The 27785-nt window shown below is 40.7% G+C and overlaps 2 protein-coding genes across 2 annotated transcripts in view; one reads left to right on the plus strand and one right to left on the minus strand.

The window, feature by feature from the left end:
* The window catches only part of ephb6 (eph receptor B6), a 44632-nt gene extending 21580 nt beyond the window's left edge, over window positions 1–23052 (plus strand). Inside the window, exons 4-19 of the mRNA XM_073485331.1 lie at window positions 714–883; window positions 963–1258; window positions 14387–14542; window positions 14927–15198; window positions 15616–15697; window positions 17303–17427; window positions 17524–17686; window positions 18187–18301; window positions 18396–18451; window positions 18953–19069; window positions 19165–19412; window positions 19518–19736; window positions 19823–19972; window positions 21645–21829; window positions 21937–22095; window positions 22755–23052. Coding sequence (XP_073341432.1) covers window positions 714–883; window positions 963–1258; window positions 14387–14542; window positions 14927–15198; window positions 15616–15697; window positions 17303–17427; window positions 17524–17686; window positions 18187–18301; window positions 18396–18451; window positions 18953–19069; window positions 19165–19412; window positions 19518–19736; window positions 19823–19972; window positions 21645–21829; window positions 21937–22095; window positions 22755–22860 — 2619 coding nt within the window. The 3' untranslated portion in view covers window positions 22861–23052. The remainder of the gene's footprint in view (window positions 1–713; window positions 884–962; window positions 1259–14386; window positions 14543–14926; window positions 15199–15615; window positions 15698–17302; window positions 17428–17523; window positions 17687–18186; window positions 18302–18395; window positions 18452–18952; window positions 19070–19164; window positions 19413–19517; window positions 19737–19822; window positions 19973–21644; window positions 21830–21936; window positions 22096–22754) is intronic.
* LOC141011968 (small ribosomal subunit protein eS25) lies at window positions 2527–3020 on the minus strand. Its single transcript, XM_073485332.1, has one exon. It carries the CDS (start codon window positions 2992–2994, stop codon window positions 2623–2625), a length of 372 nt encoding a protein of 123 aa, XP_073341433.1. The 5' UTR covers window positions 2995–3020; the 3' UTR covers window positions 2527–2622.
* Window positions 23053–27785: the final 4733 nt, after the last annotated feature.

The following is a 27785-nucleotide window of genomic DNA, read 5'->3' on the forward strand; positions in this document are numbered from 1 at the left end:
TGACAGTGACCATTTTTCACTGAGAGCAGGAAATTCACTGAACCTCATGTGTTGTCAATGATGCAGTAAGCGTGTTTTTTTTTAGTGACTGACACTGACTGTCCAAAGACGTTTTATTTATTTATGAATTTAGATGAAGTTTTCTCTCATGCTGGGACGTTTTCAGCTTACGGAGTCTGCCTTGCCTGAGCTACATGTGCAGTCGCAGTCACAGTGGGAGGGACTCGGTATTTGTATAGATGAATGCATTTCTCCTTAGGGAAGTGAGATGCTTTTTAAAAATGCAAATCAAAGCCTGATGAGGAATCAGAGGAGAGTCACAGAAGAGCAGGAAGCACTGCAGCGCTGAAAGTCTTTGCAGGGACTTGAGCACGAACCCCCGCTGGGACCTGCATACATCTAAGTCAACGTTTACTCCTCTGACTAAACTACTTCATATTATAGATACGCCTGGGAAAAACACAGCAAAAACCTCGGCTTGTCTTTCATCTTCTCATTTTCCCTATTATGTCCGTTTTTTCTCTTTTGATTTAATGCATCGTAAATTTCCAATCCTATCAACCAGCTAATTTTAACCTCCATAATTTTCCCCTTGTTTACTTCTTTCCTTCCTGTCAACCACACATTCTCTCCATGCTATTTTGTGTTCTCTTGACCTCTCATTATATTTCCCTCAAATGTCTGCTGTCCACTCTTCTCTCTCCTCACCACAGCCGTCTACTGGAGAGAAGGAGACGAGGGAGGGCTGGGTGAAGATCGACACCATCGCAGCTGATAAGAGTTTCTCTAAGGTGGAGCCCAGCTCACCTCACCAGTATCAACCCAACAGATACAGCAGAATCAACATCAAGACACGCAGCTTTGCTCCTCTCACACGCAATGGGTAATCATCATTGTGCTACATTTTGCTGCTCATGTTGGGTCTGGCTGTTCTCCATCTTAACATCTGATCCTTGTTTCAGATTTGTCTTGGCCATCGTCGACAGTGGAGCTTGTGTTTCCCTCATGGGTGTGTCTATCTTCTACCGGCGCTGTCCAGCCACCAGCCTCTACTTGGCATCCTACCCGCCGACTCCCTCAGGGGCAGAGCCGACCGCCTTAGTTCCCGTGAGCGGCACATGTGTACCCCACAGTAAAGCACAGGGAGGCACGCCCCCTCGTATGCACTGCAATGCTGAAGGGGAGTGGATGGTTCCTGTCGGAGGATGTGTCTGTGATGAAGGATATGAGCCGAACGTCAATGGATCTGCCTGCTTGTGTAAGTCAGAGGAAAACTGATTAGCTTGATTCCTAATCTTTGCATCATGTCCATTTGATTAGCCACAGTTTATCAGATATGTCATGATACAGTAAAGACGGGTGACTTTATAATAGGAGAAATAAAGAATGGGCAAAATTGAGGCAACAGAAGCAGAGATATCCTGACTTTAATCTTCTGCTTGCTTCAAAATGATGCTCTCCTACATTTCCCATAATGCATAATTAATTTTCATTAGATCTTCCATGCCTGCCTGCCACTGCAGTTATTTTTCTTGACTTGACTTGTAAAACTCCACTCCCAAGTTACACAACATCATACAACTGTTTTTAAATTCTGGGTAGGCCTGAACTCCAAGTTTACTCCAAGTTGAACAAACAGAGAATTTGTTGGATTTAATTCAAGTACAACATGTGGCCTGATCATAAATTATGTTCTGTTCCTATGCGCTGCCTCACTTTCACATTTTACCACGTCAGTTAACAGTGTTACTTTTAGCTATGAATTGTCCATCTATGTTAAAGTGTCTTCACATTACTTCTCAGAAGGTTTAGTGTCATGATTATCTGTTCAATACTAATTATTAGTTTGAACTGTTTTGCCTTTTCAAAAAGAACAACAATAGGTTGTTTACTAAAAGGGCAACATGATGGCACCACACAATTATTCCGAAACCCCAACAGTCCAAAACAAATTCCAACCAGGCAGAAAGCCCGTTTGTCCAACAGCCTATTATTCTGAAAACAAACCCAATTAGTCCGATGGCCTATCGTTCCCAAAATACACACTCTTACATACGTAACTAAACTAACGTGACTTATGCACTTAACCCAAACTGTGATCTTTTCCTCAACCTTTCCACAGTGCTCTAATGCGTACACCTAACTAAACTGCGACCGTGTTTTTTATTGTTACCAGGATCACCTGACAAAGGTCACAGATATTAAGAGATATTAAGTAACAGAGGTGAGTTCTTGATACCAGAGTGTGTATTTTGGGAACAATGGGGCCATCAGAGCGATGGGCCTTTGTTTTTGGAAGAACAGGCTGTTGGACAAATTGGCTCTCAGTCCAGTGGGACACTTTTTCGAACTATAAGGGTTTAGAAATAATGGGTCGTCAGAACAATAGGCAGTCCCCATGTAGTGGATCAGATGGAGTACAAGTCACGGTCTGTTGCACGCACAGTACACACTGAATTTTGATTTATAACAATACATTTGAGATAAAATATTTAACTTTGTTCCATCTTCATATGGTAGTTAAAATTTCTTTTTTTTTTTTTTTTTTTTTTGTCTTTTCAGTTTTTATTCACCTTTCATTACAAACAGCTCATCAAAAAGGAAGTAAACAGGAGAACCTGTTTATGCCTTCTCTGCAGCTGCCTCCTCGTCTCCACCCTTGGTGTTACGTGTGTAGATGAGCTGTGCTCTATGTTTGGACACCAGTTTGATCATGCCTTTGGCGAGCAGTTCCTGGAGGGCATTCCTGGCCAGAGAGCCACGGATCTTCAGCCTCTCTGACACAACAGCGGGTGTGATGAGCTTGTAGTTGGGAACTTCTTTGTACAGCTTGTCGTAGGTAGCCTTGTCGAAGAGCACCAGGTTGTTGAGCTTATCCCTCACTTTTCCCTTGGACCACTTCTTCTTCTTGGCTTTGCCTCCAGACTTGTTGACTGGGTCCTTGTCCTTTTTGGACTTCCCAGTGTCCTTCTTCTTGTCTTGCTTGGGAGGCATGTTTCCTCGTCAAGATGTCGGAGCGAAAAAGCGGTAGTTAAAATTTCTAATTAAAACACGTTTTCATGATTTCCTGGTAACTGACTTTGATCAGCGAATTTCCCCTTTAAACGCACAAAGTTGTGACTGAGTTCAGGAGAACTCATTTGAACTAAAATGTAATCAGTCAACTTCTTGGGCTAAACTTGACTTCCCCTCAGTTCTCTTCTTGGTATTTCCTGAGATGTGAAGCATCTGGATCAATACTGAAAGGCGCTGCTGTCATTCTGATGCACAACTGTGTTTGATGTCGAGAACAGAGGGAAACGAGGGCAGGCAGGTCAGGTCGGGATGAGATGAGAATGGGACGGGCAGTATTGTAACCGTGCAGTGAATCTGTAGCGATGTACCGTGCACGTATTGTCTTTCATCAGTTAAGTTTTACAGACATATCTACAGAAACCCAGAGCTGCTATATTCATAATTCATAGCTGGAGTATGGATAACTGGAGAGGGAAAGAAGGAAGAGGAGGAACAGCTATAGGAGGACACACAGCTGAGAGTAAGAACAGGGTCAGCAAAACTGGTCAAAAGTGTTTGCACTTCTCAAAGTGAGGGGCAAAAAGAACACGAAAAAAATTTGAGAGATGTCCAGACGGACAGGAAGAGATATAGGGAAAGAGCAGGAGGAGGGAGAGAAGAAGAGAGGGAGAGAGCCACAGTGAGAGGGAAGTGACACATTTAGGTCATGGCGATGTAATGGCCACTCGTCTGTGAACAAGTGACAGAAACCGCAGGGGGAGAGCGGGGGAGTGGAGGCAAAACAGAGAGAGGTGGAGGCAGAGTGAAAGATAGGATGCAAGTTAATGACTTAAAGAACTGAGCAGGCAAAAAAATTCAGAGGCCGCGAACGAAAAACCGAGTGTCTGTCCCTTTTGTGTGAATGTGTATGCTCGAGTGTATCTTACTGTGAAGCTGATACATTTTTAACACTCACATGTGTGAGGACTGAAAATGCCAAGATTACAGCAAAAAACTGAAGTCTACCAGGAATTTCAATGGACGTAATTGCTCTGCTCCCTCGTGTGGGGGCCCTCAAAGTCTTAACTAACTCCAGCACAATTAATCGTCCAATCCTGCCAAGTCAGCTGTGAAATGTTTTCATGCTCTTTACATCTGCACTCCACACGCCACTTGTGTTTGTCCGCATTTGATTGATATTTACTGACAAATCACCCCTCGAAAACCGTTCAGCTGTCGGAGCAGAGGCTCCCACTGACTGTCTATGAATGATCCAACACATTGCTGCCCACGCTGCTCCGGCTTTTTGTTCCAACTCTCATATGATTATGTTTTGTTGATCACTTCACTGACTAATGATGTGGATTGGCATCACTATATTGTTGTCCTCACTGGCTCCCTGGGAATGTTGAGAAAAAGAGGCAGATGGTTCAGTGGCTATGCAGTCGTCAAGGATTATTAACAGTAGCCGATTCTTGTTCTCACCAGAAAGTGGAGCATCGAACTCTCCTAACTATTATGACTTGTACATTTTGTTCTTGTTTGAATTCAGCACCAAGGACGTGTAATAATAGCACAATGTGAGCAAATGTACTGCACTGAACGTGTGTGTCGGTTGGAAACGGCAACTAAAGACACACAGTTCTCCAAAATGTTAATTGTTTTTCTGCCGCCAGCACTTTGAACAATTTATCAAGAGCTTAACTGACATTTATTTCCTCTCACTACAAGTGTGTCATCTTAGATCATTTTATCAAACACATTATTTAGCACACTAACCAGGACCGTTTGAGGACAGACTGCGATGTTTTTTCTCCATTTTTCACTATTTCATTAAGCTGTACTGGGCTTCTTGCTATTTAAGTAAATCACTACAGTGTAAATTAATGCCATTTTATATCCAAGTGAGAATACTACACCCAGTGCAGCTTTGTCCCCTCAAGCAAGACATAATTTTTAGGCACAAATAAGGACTCTAGCTCCTTCATTTCTCTCAGTCTCATGTGGAAATAAATGTCAGTGTTAAATGATTGCCTTTAACTACACACAGCTCTAATTGCTTTCTATTTTAAGATTCAAGGGGTCTTCCGTAATTTATTTTTTTAATTTTTGAAAATGAATTACATAGGGAGGACTGAAGACTCAAAACTTTTTATATAAAATTGATTTAGCATTAACATTTAGCACATTTGTCCAAGAGACCAGCACTTTAATCAGTGATAGTGGTGTGGTGTTATGTTGCAATGTCGGTTTTTCAGCTGGTCTGTTAATCGGCGCACCACTTAAGTCCAGACAGAAATGTCTCATCAATTATTGTATAGATTGCATTGAAATGTTGTACAAACATTGATGGTTCCCCAGAGAATGAAGCCTAACAACTTTATTGATGAGCTGACTTTTCTTCAAACGCTACCAGCAGCTGAAAGTTTTATTCTAGTAGTAACCCAAAATAAAAATTGGTAAGATTTTTTACAGTTTCCAGTGGATGAATGCTACTGACTTTTACTCTACTCGCTCCACTTTGAAGTCTCAACAACTGTCTGATGGATTGGCGTTCTGGATTAATTTGAATAACTTTGGTGATGTCTAACTTTTGGTCGAGCACCATCATTAAGTCACAATTTGTGGACATCTCTGGTTTATAACCAAATACCTGCTAAAGGAATGACATTCAGAAAAAAGCATCTTCAGTAAAAATGTAAGATCGTGAACAAAAATTAGACTTCTAAACATCAGCAGTGTGTTAGCATGCTCGTGCTTATGTTAGCATCAAGTTAAAAACAATAAACTAAGTACAGCCTCACGAAACCACTTGCATGTCTTAAGAGTAGACGGAGTCGGGGACTGAAGCACCAATCATACTATTGATGGGTTATGCTTGCTATCACTCAAGCTAGCTCTGTGCATTCTGTAAAAATTCCTTAGGTATTACTTCTCACCTCCACCTTTGATGTTACGCTTACACCCGTGTCCTCTGTTTGTGTGTTGGTTGGTTTGTAAGCAGGATTACAAAAAAACTACTGAACAGATTTCCATGAAACATGGATGCATGATGAGTCTCAGCCCAGAATAGACCCGATTAAATTTTAGTGCAGATCTGGATAAAGGGACAGATTCAGGATTTTAGTATCTCGCTTTCTTTAACATTGCAAGACAGGGCTTTGGCATTTTTTGTTAATTTCTAAGGGAATTGTGCATGGAAATTGATCAGGTGCATTGAGGTGGCTGGCATCTATGAGTGAGTGTAAAAGGGGACTGTTGAGCCTTGGCAGAGGTATGCGCTCTACTGAGTGCCATTTTAGTTTAGAATTTAACACTCGTAGATCTCAACTTCTCTGCCTTGTCAGGACTGTGTGGGTGTGATTGAAAAACATCCTGGTAACAAGCAAAACGACCTTTTAACCATCATTAGATTTCTATTCAAATTTAGCCAAATTCTGATTGTTACATGGAAATACTTGGCAGTGTGCTTTTTGAATGAAGCCCTATTAAACCAGTGAAGAGAGCAGAGAAAGAACAATACAGACATTTCTTCATCGCTCACCGTGAGAAGCTGATTGAGACAGAAGGTTTTAGAGCCTTTAAAAAGTGTCAAAGAACTTTAATGTATTGTTTTACGTACATTTCCTCAGCCAGTGTAAGATCATAAAATAAAATCTGTTTGAAATGATAATGAATCACTAGAAATGACAACAGCACTTGAGAGTGACTACTGTGAAAACTTTACAGTCGCCTGTTAATCTTCTACATCTGCGACGCCTGATTATTCTGATAACTCAGACTCACCCAAGCAACACTCAACCATTTGGACTGTTGATGAATTAAACTGAAACATCAAACACTCACAAAATCACTGTCGGCATCTTGGCAGACACACATTAAAAGATCATTCCTCAATTATTTACAAAGCTGTTTATCAAGAGCAAGTTTAAAAGCACATCTGGCTTCTGCGTGACTATATTTGACATTCAAAGCAGAGTTTGAGATAAAAGGACAGAGAGGGACGACGAGCAGCAGCCGTCTGCTGTTGTTTTACTCTTGCTACCAAACAACAGACGGACATTTTCCTCCTTTGACATTTGAATCCCACGAGGGAGATGGAGAGGCAGAGAGCACAGGCGGAAACACAACTGAGCATGAGACACAATTACACCTGTTCAGCCAAACATGAAACATTCCTTTAGTTTTGGGCTCCCCGATTCGGTCCGAGCTGTCTGTACGTCATCAGACAAGCTCCTTTCTCTGTTTGGATGCTTCCTGTATATTTAAGCCACTGTCGAGGATTTGGGACAAGGATTAGCACCGAATGTTCAAATGGCCTTTGAGTTCATCTGGAACTGTGTTGGTATTTTCTGTGGCATGCCAACTGACAGTGAAATATTCAACATGTCAGATTGTCCTGATTTGTCGCCCACAGCGCTCACTCTTTGCACAGACACGTCCATTAACTATCCTGAAGCATGTTGTGGTAGTTGCTTCCCACAGGAGCATTTGGCCAGGGGAGGAACTTAAAGTACAAGTGTGATATTATTTTGATGGTGATGGGTGACTGTACTCTGGCCCCAAAAAGACATTTCTCACCAGAAAGCATGGATATCTTTCTCAGAGCAGACAGTAGGGCGGGTCTTTTTCATTCCAGATGTGCTTTTTTACCACAACCATGATATGTCAACTGGAAGCTCATTGGCACTTGTTGACATTCAGTTGCTTTTCCAGTCTATTAATAAAGGTCAAGCTTTAGGCACAACACAACCGAGTGGAACGATCGATGAGATATACATACAGTCGTATTGACTGTGGGCTGGACAGGTGATGATGACAAATGAAGCTGAACACACACAAATTCATCACATCGTTAGTCTGTGTCTTCAAATCTATTGAGCGTGTTGGATCATCAGAGCAAGTAGTGTAATGATCAGATGGCTATTGACTGTTTTTAAATCCAGCTTATTTAAGTATAGATGTTTTTGAATCCAGGGCAGTGTAGCCAGGATTATAGAAATACTGAAGTCATGAGTAACAACCTCCCCAAGTGCTTCAGGCTTAACTAGCCAACACAATGTAACACTTCATGTTGTTTGTTATTTTATATTTCTATATGATGTGTTTTAGAATATTATTCCTGTGGAGAAATACTCTTTTCCTTTCTATTAATGTCTATTCTTTTTGCCTATTTTGTATTATAACAATGCATCAAATTGTTTAGCTGTCCAAACCACAACTTTACTGTTTTGAATGACTCTCACCGCTCTCGTGGCGTCATCGTCAGTGAAAAAGCTCTAGAGAATCACTGTACTTTACCTTGTCAGCACCAAACAGCTGACAGACATGGTTAAAGACGAGCTTGGGAATGTAGTAGTGGATGTTGCAGCAACAAAATGATATATTTCCCCCAGGAGGCCAAAAAACAAAGCTACAAGAGATTGATTCGACTTGTATTCACCAGGACACACGATTTCAAATAATAATAATGCTTCTATGTAACAGCTGGATGTGTAAATAAGCACTTGTTTACTAACTAGCCAACTGCTTTAATGCACACCAGAGCCAGTGCCGCTAACAACAACAGAGCAGCTGTGCTAAATTAATTCTTATGTGCCAAACTGGCTGCTAGATGTGTGTGACTCCATGATGTAGTGTGATGTCATGAAGTCACAGAATTAAAGGCGAGACTACTTTTAACTTTCAAAACCTTTTACATGCACAACAACCTATAAAACACACAAAAACAAAAAGCATAATAGGTCTCCTTTTAAATGGGACAATATGTCAGTGTTGTGTTCATAGCCTTTTCTTTCAGTGCACCCAATTGGCCAGAAAATGAGTTATTGCAGACTCGCCTCTAATTTGTGGTTGTAACAAATGTAATTGTTTTTTAATTTGCTAAATGAAAACTCCCTCTCATGTCCTTGCAATCCCTAAACAGATGATAAAATAAGATTTTTTTATTTTTTTTTTTAATGAAAAAGTGAATAATGTGCTCATCAAACCCCATTGAGCACGTGGACTAATGCAGCGAATAAAGGGAAAAGTCTGCAATTGAAAAAGGTTTAATGAGGTATAGTCAAGCAAACGGACTATATAATCACATAAAATTACAGCTCCACTTACACTTACAATTACACACAATTTGCATTATGTAATCTTGTTATTGGAAGTGGAGATGTAATTTTTGTCCACATAGTTTTCCTTTCACTGAGAAGCCTCGGCCTTACGAAGACTTTGATGGCCGAAAAGCTGCCTCATTTGACTGATGTGAACTCGCAGTATTTTGACACGTGTGGGCTAAGTAAGTAAGATTTGTTTAAAACTTGCTGTGTAATTTAATATTGCGCAGAAGAGACAATTGTTATGTTTAAATAAAGCCCGCCTTCCATTTTCTGCTACAGTGTAGTTTATGGTCTGTCCAAAGCTGCTTGTTTATATGAGAAAATCCAACAAAGGATTACTTGCTTTCACATAAGGCTTTGTGTTGTTGGAGCATGTATGGAAATGGACTGAATATTAGAGAAAATATGATTCAGTGCCTTAACGTAGAGAGAATGAAGGATGGAGAGACGGAGAGAGAGAGCAAGGCATTTACAGTTGGAACCCTGTGTACCCATCTCTCCTGTTGTGTGGTCGCATCTGTGACTGAGCTTATGTGTGTGTTTGTGTGTGTTTGTGTGTGTTTTTGTGTGTGTCTGAGAGAGAGAGAGAGAGAGAGATTATGCTGGGAGCCAAAAGAGGGAATGAGTGCATGAAACATGGAGAGGAAGAGAAAAGGAGAGAAAGTGGGTCAGCGATCTACATACCAACATATTATGTTAACGTCATATTACTCACTGATGATGTCTTTGTTTCTATTTCTGTTTAGCTCTTCGGAAATTAAATGTAGTTTTCAATTCTATCTATCTATCTATCTATCTATCTATCTATCTATCTATCTATCTATCTATCTATCTATCTATCTATCTATCTATCTATCTATCTATCTTGTGTTCTGTCTATTTATAGATATATTTTATATATTATATATTTTTCTGAGTTTGAATTTCTTCTCCAAAACTACATACATCCCCTTTAAACTGGGAAATCCGATTTTGATCAATTATTTTGGCACATGCATGTCATTTGAGCAAAGCTACAACATCTGATTACAAGAATGATGATTTTTTTAAATATATAATTATTATTAACCAGTTAATCATTTAGTGAAGTCTTGAAAAATGCTTTTTTAAAAAGTGAAAAATGCTTAAAATATGTTTTGTTTTTTGTTTTTTCAAAAAGCCAAAGATATTTAGTTTACAATTTTCACTTCTTTGGGTGAAGATTTCATGTATATATATATATATATATATATATTCTGTATTCATTGTTTCTATTTTTTATTTCCTTTCTCTTAAATTGCCAGGTCATGACTAAAACCTCTATTAGTTATTTATAAATCATGTTTTACACATGCATGTTTTTTTCACAATTTGAGCAGAGCTACAATGTTTCATTACAAGAATAATATTTCTTTTATTATATTAACCAATTCATCATTTAGTCAATTAATTTTTAAATTAAAAAAGTGAAAATGCTTTTCTTTGGACCAACAGTCCAAAGACCCAAAGACATTTAGTTTTCGTTGATATAAAAACAGAGAAAAACAGAAATAAATAATAAATTTGAGAAGCTGGGAGGGTTTTTTTTTTTTTGGCATTTTTGCTATAATAAAATAAATAACAATAATAAAATAACAATGAATTACCAAATTGAGAGATAAATGTGATTTGTTTATTAACATATTTCACTTGTTCCACTTGCAGATTTTTTTACTCAATGATTGACATATGAATGTATTACGATAAGATTATTAAGAAGATAATAAGAAAATAAGACATTTGAAAATGCATTTAATTCATTTTATTTCCTGTAATACACCACAATATCCACATCTGTTTGTTAGTTTGTGGATTTTTCACTGTAACTCCTCTGTTCTTCACTTCTCCTCCTTCATCCCTCCTTACTTCCTCAAGCACACTGATGTAAAGACATGTGTGTCTGTTCATAACGGCCATGGACTGTCTACTTTATAGCTGAGAGATGAGTGAAATATGGGTGGATGGATGTCGCCGGGGGGAGGGGGTTGCAGATCAAGCGAGAGGGCAGAGGGCTTGCATTCTCATTGGCTGCTGTAATAAGGTGGATGAGGATGAGAGGATGAGAGGAGGAGGAGGGAGGGAGGGAGGGAGGAGTGGGCACAGTTGAGTTGTCTCCGGAGCTCGTAATGGCGATGAGAGGCTTTGTAGCAAAGTCGTGTTTCGTGTCAGAGCTGTAAGAGAACACGTCTGGTAATGTGCAGCCGGGACATAAAAGATAGAGGAAGGAGCGTATTTCTCTCCCCTTCTTCATCCTCTGCTTCCTCGTTTTTCACCCACCCTGCTCTTCATCCTTACAACTGTCTCGGGCCATCCGTCTCCATGTTCACTTCTTCCCCCTTTTTTCCGAGTGTATTCTCCCTCTGCGATCTCTCAACATCCTTTTACTTCTCTCTTACCTCCATTTTTTCCCTCTTCACACCTGTTTGAAAGCAAAGTCAGCTCTCAGAGACAAGTGAGAACACAGAAAGCCTTTTATCTGTTTATTCTTTCACTTCTTACCTTCTTATCTTCCACTCCCACGCTGCCGCAACACCGTCTAGTATACACACATGCATCCACACACACATACACAGCATGTCAGATTTGAGATATGTCACATGTTCCTGACAAGGTTATATAAATAAGGTGAGGGGTTCACTCCCACTGACCATAAAGAGCACACACACACACACACACACACACACACACACACACACACACACACACACACATCCTCCCTCATCCTCTGACTCTGAGGGTGTGTTTACTCTGTTTAAAAACATATGAGAGGATCCTTCTTTTAAACTGCTGGGCCAGATGTTATCAGGTGTGCCATTTACACACTGAGAGATACAAGAAAGCCTCACCGTATCAGAATATACACACACTCTGGATTAAGCCTACAGACAGAAAGACCTCTTTTTGAACGATGCAACCTTTATTTGACACTACTTTAGGCATTGAGACACACACACACACACACACACAGTGTGAAAATGGCAGCAGACCAACCTGGAGGCAGTACTCTCAATGTTCTCATAGTCCTGCTCAGGATGAGCACTCGAGGCTCTGGCATGCAGCAGCATGGAGTGAAGTGTGCGTTACTTTGACCTCGGTGCTCAGCTGTCCTGCTGTTGACATTAACAATTGGCACATTTCACAGATTTTCCACCGTAAAACAGGATAACGGCCTGCAGGTTCAAATGGTATTTCCAATGTGTGTGAGTGTGTCTGCGTGAGAGGGAGAGCGAGAGAGAGAAATATATGCATGCCTCGATTTTTACCTGATTTTAGGATAATCGCACATTCATTATTAAGGTATTGTAATATCACTAAGATCACTTTATGAGTCTCTGCTCCATTCCCTGCCTCATTAGGGAGTAATTACACATTTTGTTGCTGCACAGTGAAATTTAAATTTTGTGAAAAGAAAAAGTTGAGGACTAAAGTTTCCCTTGTGGGCTGACAAAATTAAATGTAAAGCTGAAGCCAGCAGCTGGGTAAATTAACTCACCGCAAACTCTCCACCAGAAAAGAACTTTTGCTTTGTGCTGAATCAATATTTAAAACCTGTTGGATTATCTAAAAAATGCATTGTCACAATGCCTAAAAACAGCATTTCTTGGCTCAGGAACAGGTGACATTTTGGAGATATAGTTTTAACAGGACAGCAACAATATGTAACACTTCAGCTTAACTCAAAGGTCCACTTACTGCTTGTTGTGAGCTATTAACACATCCTTTGTCCGAGCTAGCTCCATTTGCTGATAATGCAGTTGAAAGCTCAGGAAAGGCTAGCTGCTAAGTGGATATTGAAGCTGACATTATTTGTCGTCCATACTGTTCCCAAGGTCAAGAATGAACTTCATGCTAATTATGATACTGATTCAGACAAGTAGTTGGACAAATCAGTTAGATTTCATTCTCCTGTCTGTACGTAAATGTAAAGCTAAAATTAGCAGCTGTTTAGTTTAAACTCAGCAGAGAGACTTGAAACTGGGGAAACAGCTAACCTGGCTCTGTCTAAAGCTGGCAAAATCTGCCCACATTCACCCCTTAAGCTAACTAATTAAAACTTTTAGCTAGTTTGTTCAGTCCGTTCAATAACCAAAGTAGAAAGATGACACATAGTACCTATACTAGCTGTTTCCCTGTTTCAGTTTGCCTCCAGCTTGCTGTTTTACCTTACAGCACAAGAGTAACACTAATCTTACTGCCTGCAAGAAGGCAAATAAATCTATTTCCCAAAATGTCAAACTATTCCTCTGAAACACTGATATAGGGTCAGTGTGGCCATTTTCTGACATTTTGAACTGTGTGTGTGTGTGACTGATGGTTTTGCTGCGCTCTGCTAGCGCAGGCCACTTCCTCCGTAAACAGAAGTAAATGACTGTGCAGGACAAAGCCGACAACAAACAACGGCCTGCCTGGTCTCAGATGAACTTTTGACTCAGAGGGAACCACAAGCCGAGCTGAAATTGATGCTTTACCCCAAAATAGTTTCTGGTGTTTGACTTTGTCCTCTCAACAGACCAAAACAATAAAAACGAACAAATTAGATGCACATATGCTGTGTATTTCACGAGCTACTGCCAGGTCACAGACGTTCCTCTGCTCAGCTGAGATTTGAAAGGTATTTTGTGTGGAATATTACTATAAAATTAATCAGGGTTTGGAAAATATTTTATTTATTGACCCTAAATGTATTTTACTCCTCTTTAATACTGTATCTTTTCTTCTTAACACACCATTTATTTGAGATAATAAACCCAACATAATCGTTGCCAACACAATCTTATCTCAAGGTTCACTTTCGCTTGTTCTCAAGCTCGAGATCAGGATGTCACGAAACTGTAGATCCTCAAACTTTCCATTATCTACATGTTCACTTCCATGACAACTGAACAAACTCCATCTGCTAATGAAGACCAGATGATATGGTTAAAGAAATTCAGGAGAAGTGCGTAAGTGAACCTTAACTTAGGGTTGTTTTGTCAACTGCTGTTTCCAAGGTAAAAAATTAACTGTCGAGCTCTCATGCTGATACTAATACTGATACTGAATTTTACTTTAGTGAGATGTTTTTACAAAAAAATCAATTTCCTTCTACTCTATCCTTAGACTCTCATTTCAGACTGGCTCTTTTTGCTTGGATGAAGAGAGATAGTGTCATACAGCCTTGAAACACTGCAGACTCCTACGTGGCACAGTAATGGACACTCAGAATGAAGACTATGATCACTTTCTATCTTCATGTTCTGTCATCTTTTCGTCTCTCTCTGCAGCTTGTCCAGTGGGCTACTTCAAGTCCGTCTCAGGCTCTGTTCCCTGCTCAGTGTGTCCCTCCAACAGCCGAACCAGCCAGGAGGGATCGAGTGTGTGTGAATGTCGCAGCAGCTTTTATCGGTCAGCCAGTGATGCCAACTCTTCTGCCTGCACAAGTGAGCTTTGTTGGTTTGTTTGTTTACGCCAGGCTCTCTGGGAGGCGTTCAAGGGGCCTCTCTGGCCATTTGTCATTTACTCAGACTGTGAGAACGGAGATAGAGTCACTGACCAGAAACCATCCTATTTTAGCACAATATAATGGACATTTAATTGCAGCAGCAGAAAAGAACTGTTAAGTATTTAGTTTCTCTGCTCACTTAGTTTAAACTGTGTCACTGCCAAACTTTCCTTCCATTACTTCACGTTTAAATGTGTTTGCCAGCATGAAGCTTCTTTCATATCTTAAACTTTTCAGCAGATGCTTCCATCAAAGTGTCTCCCTCTTACATTATGTATGTCACACCCCTCCCGTTCTCTCTATCTCCCCGTTTCCTCCGAAGCTCCTCCCTCTTCTCCGGTCTCTCTGACCTGGGAGTATGAAAGCGGCGACGGCGGAGTTTCCTTAAGGTGGCGCCCTCCAGTGGACATGGGAGGCCGCAGCGAGGTGTGGTACGGAGTGGTGTGTCGCATCTGCCCCTCAGCCACCATCACCAACCCGGCATCGTGCTCCTGGTGTGGGGAGGGCGTCACCTTCAGCCCCTCCCAGACAAACCTGAAACAAACCAAGGTCACCCTCAACAACCTGCTGACCAGAGTCACTTATCTTATACAGGTACTGTGAAAAAACTGTCTCTTGAAGGCACAAAACCCTCTTCATTATCACCTTGTAAATAATCTAAAAATTGTCAATGAGTTGGTTGTGGTTCTGCCAGTTGGAAGTTATTTTTAAGTGATTTTTATGAATGATGAAACGTTTCACAGAGGAGGCGGGTCCTCTGTGCCATATAATTCCATGAGCTCCACATCAGCAAATACACAGTAACATTTATTATTTAGCTCCTGGTAGCTCAACTAAATCATAGCTCATTTCTTATTCATAATAGGCAGCTACTTCCCATTTATGGGTGTTTGTTGACTGAACGACACAGCTGCAAGTGTCATGCTTTGTTTTTCAAATGCACAAGCATGTCATAAGAGTTAATAGAAAAAAGCTTCAAATGTCACGTCGGTGTGTTCTTCTTATTGACAGGTGCAAGCCATGAATGAGGTGTCAGCTTTGAGTCCTTTTCCAGCCCGATACACAAGCATCAATTTCACCACGAGCCAGTCAGGTGAGTGTGGGACGGAGAGGATGAAAGGGATGAGATGAAAGAGAAGAGATGCTCTGATGATGTTTGTGTAGATACTGTGTGTGTGTGTGTGTGTGTGTGTGTGTGTGTGTGTGTGTGTGTGTGTGTGTGTGTGTGTGTGTGTGTGTGTGTTTGTGTGTTGTATGTCTGGGGTTTCTCGCCCCCTCTTTTCCTCTCTCTCTCCTCCATCTTTTCTGCTCCCGCTCTCTGGACAGGAGGTTGCTCGAGGTTACAATATCCTGTCAGATCCCATTATGGTCACTGTGGAGAAATAAAGGGACAAATGAGAGATGGGAAGACAAAAAGACAGACCAAACGAGAGATGAAAGTAGACGAGTGGGGAGAGGAGAGGGGCATGGGGTGTTGTGCAGACAAAGTACACCATTATACAATTTTCCAAGAAACTGATCAAGACTGATTAGAACTCTCTTCATGGACTTCAATAATCTGAAACCTTCTTGTGTTTGCTCTTGGAGGTTATTGATTAAATGAACGGAATGCTGGAAAGTTCCCTTTAACGGGTCTGGCCAGCCAGCACAGTGACTGTAACTAGATCCCACTTGGTGCTCCATAAAAACGCCTCTTCCACTTTCATGCTCTACTAAATATTCTATAACACTGCCCCCTTGTGTTCACCATCACTTCAGCACTTCTTCTGTTTTATTGTTGTGGGACAATGGGGCTTTTAGAGGGAGGTTAATCAATCAGCCAATCACTTCTCTCAAGGGAAACTTCAGTCCAGCTCATAGATCTGCTCTCCACTGATGGAAGTAATTAAGAAGATTAAATACAAATCTGAGATAGAGTAAGATAAATAAACACTTGGTTTAAGTGGAAAAGACAATCTCCAATATTTTATTCTAGTTTTTACCTGTTTTTTGACAGGGACAATACATTTAAGTGAAATGCAGCCAATGCAATGTATATATAACTTCTAGCTATGGCAGTTCTTGTCCCTGGTTAGGCTTTTGGGGAATCAAACACATTATAACACTTTAACTTTAGACATAAAAACCATCAATAAGCAGACATAGACCAGCGTCTACAATAAATCGATTTTAAATGTGCTGCTATGGCTTTGATGCAGCATATAATCTGCAATGTACCTCAAAATTGTACTTAAGTACAGTACTTGTAAATGTACATAGTTACATTCCATCACTGCCAAATGTATATGAAGTAAATAAAAAGAGCTCAAGCATTTACAGTAGTAAAATGCACCATTCACATTTAGGCAGCAGTGTTAGTAAAACACAGAGATGAACTGTTTTTTGCATTACAAGTACTTTTACTTACTTACTTAAAATGTTTTGTAGATTCTGGCGATTCCTACGAAGAAAAGTTAAACAAAGTACATTTTATTTTAGTGCTGTACCACCACACTACTGAGTAAGACTCCTCAAGTCATCCTCGGCACAAAAATAATTTTACAACTTATCCAACCCAGATAACTTTGAATCTGACCGGCGGACAGGCATTAAGACTATAATTACTATTCGGAAATAGCTTTTCTTCTCGCTGATGGTCTGGTTTGCTTATGTAGGTCAGATAGAGGCATCAGTATTAAATTGAGACTGTCTCCCACAGTTCCCAGCACAGTTCCCATGATGCACCAGCTGAGCCGAGCCCCAGACTCCATCACTCTCTCATGGCCTCAGCCGGACCGGCCCAACGGAGACATCCTGGAGTACCAGCTTAGATACTATGACAAGGTACACTCGGTGAATAATCACACACATGCTGCACAATCACCCAAACTGACTCGTAACAAACATCACCACAAAATGTCGTTTTTCTGCGTCCTTCAGGGTTCAGATGTGGACAGTGCAGCGAGTGTGTACAGTGAGACCAACACAGTGACCGTCAACTCTCTGCTTCCCGGATCCATCTATGCCTTCCAGATCAGAGCTCGAAATGAACGCGGCTTCGGGCCCTACAGCAACACCATCTACTTCACCACGCTGCCTGCGGGTACAACACCGGTTTTACTTTATTACCAGTAAACTGGACTATATAATAGTAACTAGTTACTCATAATATATTGTATACTACAGAAGTAGAACCTGACTTAGATTTTAGAAGGTTGAAGTAAAAGTAGCTTTTTTTAAAGACGACTCTACTGGGTTTCAAATGGTCGCTGAAGAAGAACTAAGGTTTCCCACCTTTTTATGTACATTCAAACTAACTCTTTCTTTTTCAAGGATGCTCTCTAAAGTGGTTTAAGTACTTTATTTCATCAGGATAATATACTCGATGTCAATTCTACTTTCAATGGGTCCTTGAAAATTGCCTTACAAGAGAAGAGATTACACTTCTAACTGTGGCTATTGCGGAGCTGAGTGCAACGTTTAATCCATATTCTACTGTTGGTGAAAATAAAGTGCACTCATGAGAAAGCTAAGCAGTTACAGTATCAGCAGTGTTTGTAATTAGTTTCAACAGCTGATGTTTCCTCACTTTCTCTCCCACAGAGGAACATTCACAGCAGATCCAGAACCGACTTCCTCTGCTGGTTGGGTCAGTGATGGGCGGAGCAGCATTTCTCCTGGTGGTGGCAGCGATTGTGGTTGTGGTGGTATTTCGGAGGTAAGTTGAAGATCTGTTCACACAGTCAGACATCTGATTTTTATTTATTTATTTTTTTTCACATTCACATATTTTGTTTGCTTCTACTTGACAGTAAGAGGAGGGAGAGTCCGTACAGCGACAGACTCCAGAGGTACATCAGTAACCGAGGTGAGTATTTGTGTTGTTCATTTAGTGTAATTGAATTAAAATTCAGTTTAGTCGGATTTTTTATTTATTTTTAAGTGAGAAATTTGCTTTGTACAAAAGGGCAACATATTATAGGCACAGTGCATAATTGAGATCTGTGACGAACAACGTTTGGTTTTCATTTGTTTCATTTAATTGAATGTGTTTATAGATAACATGGAAACAAAGGCTTTATTAGGTTTTCAGGGTTTTATTTCACTTAAGAAAGTAGACAATTGCTCAACGTGTGTCTGAATGAAGGGGACAGAATTTAATTTCAACTTTCCACGTGTTATAAACTTATATTTATTCTTCGAAATACAGTACTGCATCTGTATATCTGTATAATATAATATAATTTCTCTCTGCTGTGCTTTACAAGACCATCCTCTGCTCAGTCTCATGATCATAAATGTGTTAAAATGTTGGAAGTAAGAGGATGAAAGTCAGGACTTGGTGCTTAGAAGTGCCTTTTAATTTCAGGTGGCGTTAAGTATTATGTGGACCCATCCACTTACGAGGACCCCAGTGAGGCTGTCAAAGAGTTTGCCCGTGAAATAGATCCCACTCATCTCAAGATCGAGGAGGTGATTGGTGCAGGTAGGTCTGACATTCTCGTTTCTTTTAAATCTTTTTGTGATACCTATCAAGTATCAACACAGTATAATATCTGATCCACCTCCTCTCTACTCCAGCCCAGTTTGGGGAGGTCTCCCGGGGCCGCTACCGTCCAATGGGTCGCAGGGAGGTGCTGGTAGCGGTGAAGACTTTACGCTGGGGGGCGTCCGACAGAGAGAGGGGGATGTTCCTCAGTGAGGCAGGCGTCCTGGGACAGTTTGACCACCCCAACGTACTGAAGTTGGAGGGCGTGATCACTCGTACCCCCCCAGAGAGGATCATCACTGAGTTCATGGAGAACGGGCCTCTAGACGCCTTCCTCAGGGTGAGACAAAGACACGCTGTTAACAGTGACTTCACACATGTTTCACTTCACTATAAACCAAAGAATCTCCTCCTTTCCTGTTTCCTACCCTCCTCATTCTTTCAGGAGAACGAGGGCCAGTTCAGCGTCCTCCAGCTGGTTGGGATGCTCAGAGGAATCGGTGCAGGGATGCGTTACCTCGCTGAGAGAAACTTTGTCCACAGGGACCTGGCAGCTAGGAACGTGTTGGTCAACTCCAACCTGGTCTGCAAAGTGTCCGACTTTGGCCTATCCCGACTCATGAGGGGCCTGGACCACAACATACCTACATACACTGCCTCACTGGTACGTATTGATAAACTGGGCCTCTGCGGTTTTTATACGCTTCTGGTTTTGTAACATTACACTGATTCACCGTCTTCCTTCATCAGGGCAGCAAGATTCCTGTGAGGTGGACCGCACCAGAAGCCTTTCAGCATCGCAAGTTCAGCTCAGCCAGTGATGTCTGGAGCTTCGGCATACTTATGTGGGAAGTAATGTCATATGGAGAGCGTCCATACTGGGACATGAGCAATCAGGAAGTGAGTATGTAGCAGAATGTCACTGAGCACAGGAAGTCAAGATCAATTATTCATGTAAATGCACTCAAATCCTCAGCTTAAGTACCAGGTTAGCTACAACAGTGTAATAATATGCCATTAAAAGTATAGGTCCTGAGGTCAATGGTGCCCAGGGGGTTAATGCCTGGCCATAAACCGCATTGTCCAGTGTTTGCATCCCACCAGACACCTTTATTGCATGTTGATCACTGTCTTTCAATCCCCTCATTTTCTGTCAGCTGTTGAATGAAGATGCTCAGCACATAATGAAAATAGTCCTGCATTTATATCACTGAAGCTACAATTTTGGAGGCAAGAGTTAAGAAGTATTTAACAAAATTAAAATTTGTGTTGTGTTATTGTTGCACTATATGTATTAAATGTCCACAGGCTTATATAGACAACCGAGAGAGAGACAGGGAAGGTCTCATTTTTCATGTCACACTACAGTCCACTCACAATAGACTAATAAGTGATTAATACAGGTAAATTGCAACAAATTGCTACATAGAGCCCCTTTAAATGGGCTGAGTTGTGCTCAAGGTAGACAATCGCCAGAGTTGGGTAAAAGTGCACCAAACTGCCTCCAAGCAGGTTGTGGTGACATTCATGGTCATTCAGGGCCGAGTGATAGTTTCCTCTTCCTCTTCTAGATCCATTTCATCATCCCGTCTCCCTGTTTCAAGCGGTAATAAATATCCCGCTGCCAAGCAAAATTGTCACCACAGCTTGAAAATCCATGATGACAAGTAACTGGCTGGTATCTGGCACAGTGCAACAGTGACATCACTGACTCAAGACAAACGTGCCATCAGTTAGAGGCATGTCTTCAAGCAGGTAGCCCTGAAGTTATGGAGAAGCACACAAACAGAGTCAAGTTGAGCCAGCATGTGTGTAAAGGAAAGTTCTACTCAAATTTGATGAGTTTTAACCTTTAAAAGGGGGGGTGGTGTTGAAAGCCCAAACAGGCAATGACGAAATAAAAATTTCTAACTAAGTACAAATATTACAAATGCACAAATATTGACTTATTGGCATTTGGCTAAAATTATTTGACAAAAATGAAAGTTTTTCAGAGTTCAACACGTTCCAATCTTTCCCCCTGGCTATTTTTTGATGTGAATCATGTGTTAATAGCTCGTGTTTTACATGTAAAGGCTTATTCTGTAAAGTAGCCACAATCCTGATATCATCAAAGGTAAAAAGTATAAAATATTTTCCTTAGAAATCTAGTGGAATAAAAGTGTATGGTCTTAAATGGTAACTCTGCCGCTGTGGGTCTCTCAATCAAAACAATAAAAACAACAAGACATTTCAATGCAGAAATGTTACATGTTATACCTTTAAAATACGGGACAACTGAAGGAGAGTGCCAAAAATTGTAGACAGCTCCTTAAATAAATTTGCTTAATCACTCTCCCCCTCGTCTTTATTTAGCAGACTCATTTAAGTGGTGACAAAATGTCAAGCAGCTGGAATTTGCATAATTTTTTCCCCGTCACTCTTACATGCCCTTAGTGACTTGTGACCTTTTTACGTAAGGCACTTACACAAGACTCCTCTAGCTAGACTATCTGACCTACTTATTATTAATTATATTATTATTATTACTACTACTTATTATTATTATATGTCTCGCCTGCTCTCTCTGCAGGTGATGAAGGCAGTAGCAGACCAGTATCGCCTCCCTGCCCCACACAACTGTCCCCCTGCCCTCCACTCTCTGATGCTTCAGTGCTGGCAGGCTGATCGAGGGGACCGGCCAGCCTTCGACTCCCTCCTGTCCTCTTTGGATCGGCTCATCAGGCACCCTGCCTCTCTCAAGGCAGAGCCATCTCGGTGAGACAACAGCTTCTGGCAAAACATATCAGAGGCAGCAGGTGATGAACAATCTGGTGTATTTATGGGTTCTCATGCTCTCATTTTTGACATTTCCTTCATTACAGAAGCTGCTCTCAGCCGCTGCTCAGCCCCACCCCCACAGACTTATCATCAGTGGCAACAGTCAGTGATTGGCTGAAGGCGCTGAGGATGGAGAGATATCAGGATGAGTTTGATCAGGCACAACTGGACACGTTAGACAGAGTCAGCAAGCTCACGATGGAGTGAGTATAGATGGTTATTACTGTAACATCTGGTTTAAAGAAAAACTGTTTTTATTTATTTCTGAAACTGAGCAGCAGTTAGCAGTTACCTTGGTGATATAGTGCACCCAATTTGTTTGGAGTTTGAATTCGACAGGTTGCCCATTCTTACACATCGCATCTTTAAAACGAACTACTCTTAAAAGCAAGTTTCAGGTTCATTTGAAAATGTGTTTACAGAACATATTGGTGCAAACGGTCTCAAAGTATATTACTTTGCAAAAGGGAACCTAAGCTCAAGGTTGGTTGAGCTTTTTCTTAAGCAGTTGTCATGACAGCCGAACACCTCCATGTATCTTCAATGTCATTTGAAGCATTTTTTGTACCTTTACTAACTGAGTAAAAGCTGAGCTGTAATGTTCATTTGTGACCATCGAAAAAGCTTTGAAAGCTTTGAAAGACACATTTTGGCATTCCTCAGAAAACCAAGTAAGTGGTTATTAAAATACAGGTATAAATACAGGGCAAGTATGAGCATCAGTAGAAAGCCTGATCTACCATAGGTTTGTTTGGACTAACACATGCAAACCTATCACTGTTGTCCTTCAGAGTAGGAGTAGCATACACAAGAAGCTGAAGTGTTGAACTAAACTCCACGGTTGGTCTGTTCTCTCCTTCAGTGACGTCCAGAATCTCGGGGTGAACCTGCTGGGACACCAGAGGAAGATCGTCAGTGCGGCCCAGCAGCTCAGAGCCCATCTGACGCAGGGCCAGGTGGAGGTGTGAAATCTGCCTCCAATACAACCTGTGCCATGGATTTCTGTGGTTTTCACATCCCTCTGCTTGTTGTGTCTGGTTTCTGTAACACTCATTTCAGTGGAGCACATTTTTAAGCCAAAACAGAGAGAGAATCAGCTTTCCGGTGCCACTTTGTGTATTCTGATTAACCCAACACGACAACCAGAAGGGGTGAAAAAATGATGATTGGACTTCCTGCCTGTCACTCAAGACAAATAACAGAGGAGAGATGCACTATGGGAGCTGCAGTCCAGGTCAAAGTGAGGTTAGGTAAATGCGGAGGAGGAGAAGGACATTAAAGATTCCTCGATGTTTTTCACTAGATTTCACTTTATTGTTGTCTGCCTTCTTCGCTCCTCACCCATCTGCAATCCTACCTCTCACCTTCTCGTCCACTACTGTCCCCCCATGAAACATTTCAATTCCCCCACCCTCATCGAGGACAAAACAACTATAAAAATGCTTTTTTTTTAAAAAAAAATACTCATGGAGATTTCTCCACACAAAGAATTGCGTGAGGACAATCAAAGCCTTTCTAATACTTTTTGAGTTGTTTGTAAAGTTATATCACTTCCTCTCTACTTAAAAACGCCAAATGCTAAAACCTGTTAGCAAAAAAGAAAACAGTGTACTACCTAGCAAGCTATGGTGCGCCTTATGAGGTATTACCATCTTTTAGAAAAATGTATAGTTCGTTTAATGTTCTAAAAAAAAAATGCTATAAAGTCCAAAATCAGCACTGCAAACCCTGAGGTTAGATATGAATCACTGCCATGAAATTGGGAAAACAAAACCGATACAAGAAGGTATTTTTTAAAGCTATAAGCCATGTTTTCCTTCTTTAAAAGACATATCCAGGGTTTGAAAGCAGCCCTGTTTGTACAGCTCACTCTCACTCTCTCAGCGACAACAGAGCTCATGAACTGTGATGCTACAAACTTCACCTCAGCTGCAAACACAAATCTGTGATGAGGACAGAACCGAACAGCACCCACCTTTATGTGTACATTTCACACTTCACCTCTTTTTGTTTGATTGCAAGAGTAAAGACACTGAGTCATTGGAGCTTTGTGAATGTGTGAAATGGGAAAGATGGACAAAGTCTGATCTGATTTACACTTGAAGGAAGGAGGCAAAATGCTTTGTAAGTACGTGTGTCTGTAACATATGTGTGCTATAAATGAGGCTGTGTTAATGTGTACATCAGATGTATGCTGTACATGATGCTGTGTGTGTGTGTGTGCGTGTGTGTGTGTGAGAGAGAGAGAGTGTTTGAGACAAGTGTGTCAGGCTACACACACATTATTAGCTGTGTTTACTTGTACGAGTGTTCACCACTACTCCATAATTGTGCAAATTTGTAAAATAAATGATATGATTTTATTTAAAATATTGCTTTTGCTTTTCATTTTAGAGAAATATAAAATATTATATTTTACCTGCCACTGCACTTTTTTTTAAAAAAACAGCCGTATCTGGGACAATCCTTGTGACCTCCGCCCGGGGGGTCATGTTTTCCTCCATGCCTGTTTGTTTGTTTGTTTGTTTGTTTGTCAGCAGGATTACACAAAAACTACCAAACTGATTTCCACGAAACTTGAATGGAGGATGTGTCTTTACACATTAGACCCCTTTCATTTTTAGAACGGCTCCAGGATTTTTTCTCACTTTCTTTGAAGGTGTTATTGATAACGTTCAGCTTCTAAATGTGCCAAATTCATTGAAATGCATCCAGTAGCCTACAGGAAAAGTCAGAGACTTGTCATCGTCATTAGGCTTCATTCTCTGGGGATCATGAATGTCTGCACAACAGTTAATGGTGATCCATCCAATAATTATTGAGATATTTCAGTCTGTATCAAAGTGGTGCCTTAAAACCAGAAGGAACAAATTGTGGAAAAACCGAATATTTTATTGGATCATAGTAACGACAACTCGCATTAATATGTTCAACACCGAATGAAAGACGACTCAGAGTTGTAGCATTTGCAGTTTTAATGGCTAATTGATATAAAACTATCTCAAACAAATGAGCAGACGGTGGTTCATAATGACATCCATCACAGAAAACCCACTAGAGTGTTTGATACTATCACTGGTTCATGTGGTTCAAACCATGAATTCGTCAGCTACAACATGAATTCATTCACCTTGATGCACTCATATCACCTTGACAGCATTAAGGACTGAACAGATCAGCAGGTTTGAGGTGAATCTCAGTTTGGGATCTGCTGGGATCAGCAGCAATCCGCAGACAGACACTGGTTTCCCACATGTCCCGCTGCCGCTGATATCACAGCAGATCTGGACTGATAGTAAGACCGCTTACACAACCCCCACATTACTCTGGCAGGCTGACGCGGCTGGTGCTGTGCTGTATTTTACTGTGTCAGACTGCAGCCCAGTCACCGGTCTTCACATTGGCCCAATGTCAGTTTTACGAAGGCATGCTGAGTCGTTAAAAATTATTCAAACACTCAGAACTTTATTGTAAGTTATTGCTCAGATCACAACGTTTCCAAACACACAATGTATTCAGTTGTTGAAAGTAATTTTGTTGTATTATCATTATTATTTTATTCTTTTACATAGTTACATTATGAATTTAAAACATTTACTTGCAATGGAGCACTTTTATAGAGTGTAGATGGAGTTTGAAGAAGGATTGATGTATAATCATTATCATGGATGCATTAATGTGTAAGCAGCGTTTTTGTTTTAGTTGGTCGAGGTGAAGCTCATTTTCATGTGATGATGATGTCTGTCAATAACTCCTATAAGTCCTAAAAACCTTTTTTCGGTGCGGTATTGTGAGAATATTTCAAATGTTTTTTTAAATTTATACCAAGTTGTTTAAAGTATGTTCGAGATATTTGTGTTTGTATCTTGAAACAAAGGAATTTTGAGAGTCAGATTATGAAGTCGAGGTTGATTCGCAGAGAGAAAACGTTTAAATATTCCAATCAATCACAATGACAGATCAAATCAAGAGAAATGTTCGATGAGCAATGTTTTTAGTAGCTCATCATTTGCTATAAATGAAAATAACCTGCAAAATACCCAGTAAATGAAGCTGTCGAATAAATGTTGTGGAGTAAAAAGTAAAATATTTCCTTGTGTGGCGTCACAGAAAATGAAAATATTTAAAATTGTACTGAAGTTCTTAGTTACTTCTCATCACTGTGCATTGATTATGGTACTTTAGAGGTTAAGTTAAAGTTTGTATTAGAGGAAGAGCTAAGAGTTATGAAGACTCCCTGTCAAACCTCTTGAAATCACTGTAGCTTTCTTATTTACAGTGATACTTTTGTTTTAATAATGATCATTGAGCTCTGTTGTGTTCAGTCACTCTGTGTGAGAGCACCTGTCATGTCATAAATCTACCAGAGGCATCTGTAATAATTGTTTGCCGCGACTCTAATTAACACCGTGTTGTGAAAGAAGCGCTGGCAGAAACAGTAGACGCACAAACCACCAAATCATGTTTTTATGGCGTTATTGTTTCTTTATAAAGACATTAACAGACTGGAAACCACTGGTCTTTATCACACTACTTAAAGATGGTGCTCTCCGTCTGGTAAACAGCTATTATCTCCACAGTACCAAATGACTGCCACATTAACAGGGCCTCCTATAGAGTCTCCTTAAACCCTGTTTATCCTGCGGCTGACCGGCCTGCTAGTCATGAACTATAAATGGTGCAGCAAAAACACCTGCGCGATATGTCCCCGCTGACCAGAGATGTTGTATAAGTCAACTGATTCAGCAGTTTACAAATACTCCACATGAGTGGAAATTAACTCTGTGATTCAGGTTCAGTCGGTGGCTTTTTGCCAAACGAACTCTCCTGAAATAAAGAATGATAGTCTCACAAATAAAAAAAACTACATGTATCTTTGTTTTCAGCCTTCAGAGGAAAGTGACATGATGTTGCCAACCTCCAAATGCTCATTATGGTCTTTGTAATGTGGCAATTACCGTGTTTGTGAGCATTCCTGTTGACACATCAATGGTGCTCAACATGTTAAATCACTGTGAATGAAAGCAGCTCGGATGCATGTGTGTACAAGATGCAACATGTTGGAGAAATCGTGCATCATGTCCATGTTTACGCCGCAGAATGATCCCAGCTTCACCTGGAGAAATTTATAACAGAACAGAAACAACGAATGCAGCTTCACAATCTTGCTTTAATATCAGGTTTAAATTACAAACCTGTGCTCAGACTTACATGCTTGCAATTTCCAAACTGGTTTCCTTAACGGTTCGCTTGAAACACTGACCGCAGTGTGTTGACTGTCATGATGTTGCAGAATTTTCATAGTGGCCATGCAGGTTTTGGTGGTATAGAGGAATGCAGACAGGCCTGGTGATACCAGAGATATGTACTGGGATTAGAGACTGAACCATTGACACAGGTGACATAATACAGACAATAACTTCAGATCAGCATGATAAAGGAGTTCTTGTTCCAACGATGAGTTGAATCTTAAAGCACAACTTTCTCTGTGGACCTCCTGACCTGCGGTGAAAGTCAACCTGCTCATTAAAGCCTCACTCTCGCTGCCTTACCTGTCGGCTGCTCCCTCATCCTCCCTCCTCTCCACCTATTCATTCTCAACCCCTCCACATGTCTCCTCCCCCCTGGCTCATATATAATGGTGATGCCACAGGGATTTCACTTCTCCTCAGGGACATTTCACAGGTGTTGTTTCCAATTTTGACTGAGTGTTATGACTAAGGAGCACAAGGAGTTGAGGAGCGGCACTTTTATTGTTTAAGGGTAAGGTTGAGACACTTTCTTCTATCTTGTTTGATAGTTTTTTTGTATTTTATTTTGTTATCCAAAACAAAAAGGCCTAAATTATGAAATAACTGGCTTTCCACTTTTTTAAAAAATAATTGCTTCTTTT

Source organism: Pagrus major, chromosome 17 (genome assembly GCF_040436345.1).
Source record: "Pagrus major chromosome 17, Pma_NU_1.0".
Lineage (NCBI taxonomy): Eukaryota > Metazoa > Chordata > Actinopteri > Spariformes > Sparidae > Pagrus > Pagrus major.

What these genes read in the sequence shown, in the direction of transcription:
- LOC141011968 (XM_073485332.1), bottom strand. Translation starts at nt 2,994, where the DNA reads ATGCCTCCCAAGCAAGACAAGAAGAAGGACACTGGGAAGTCCAAAAAG.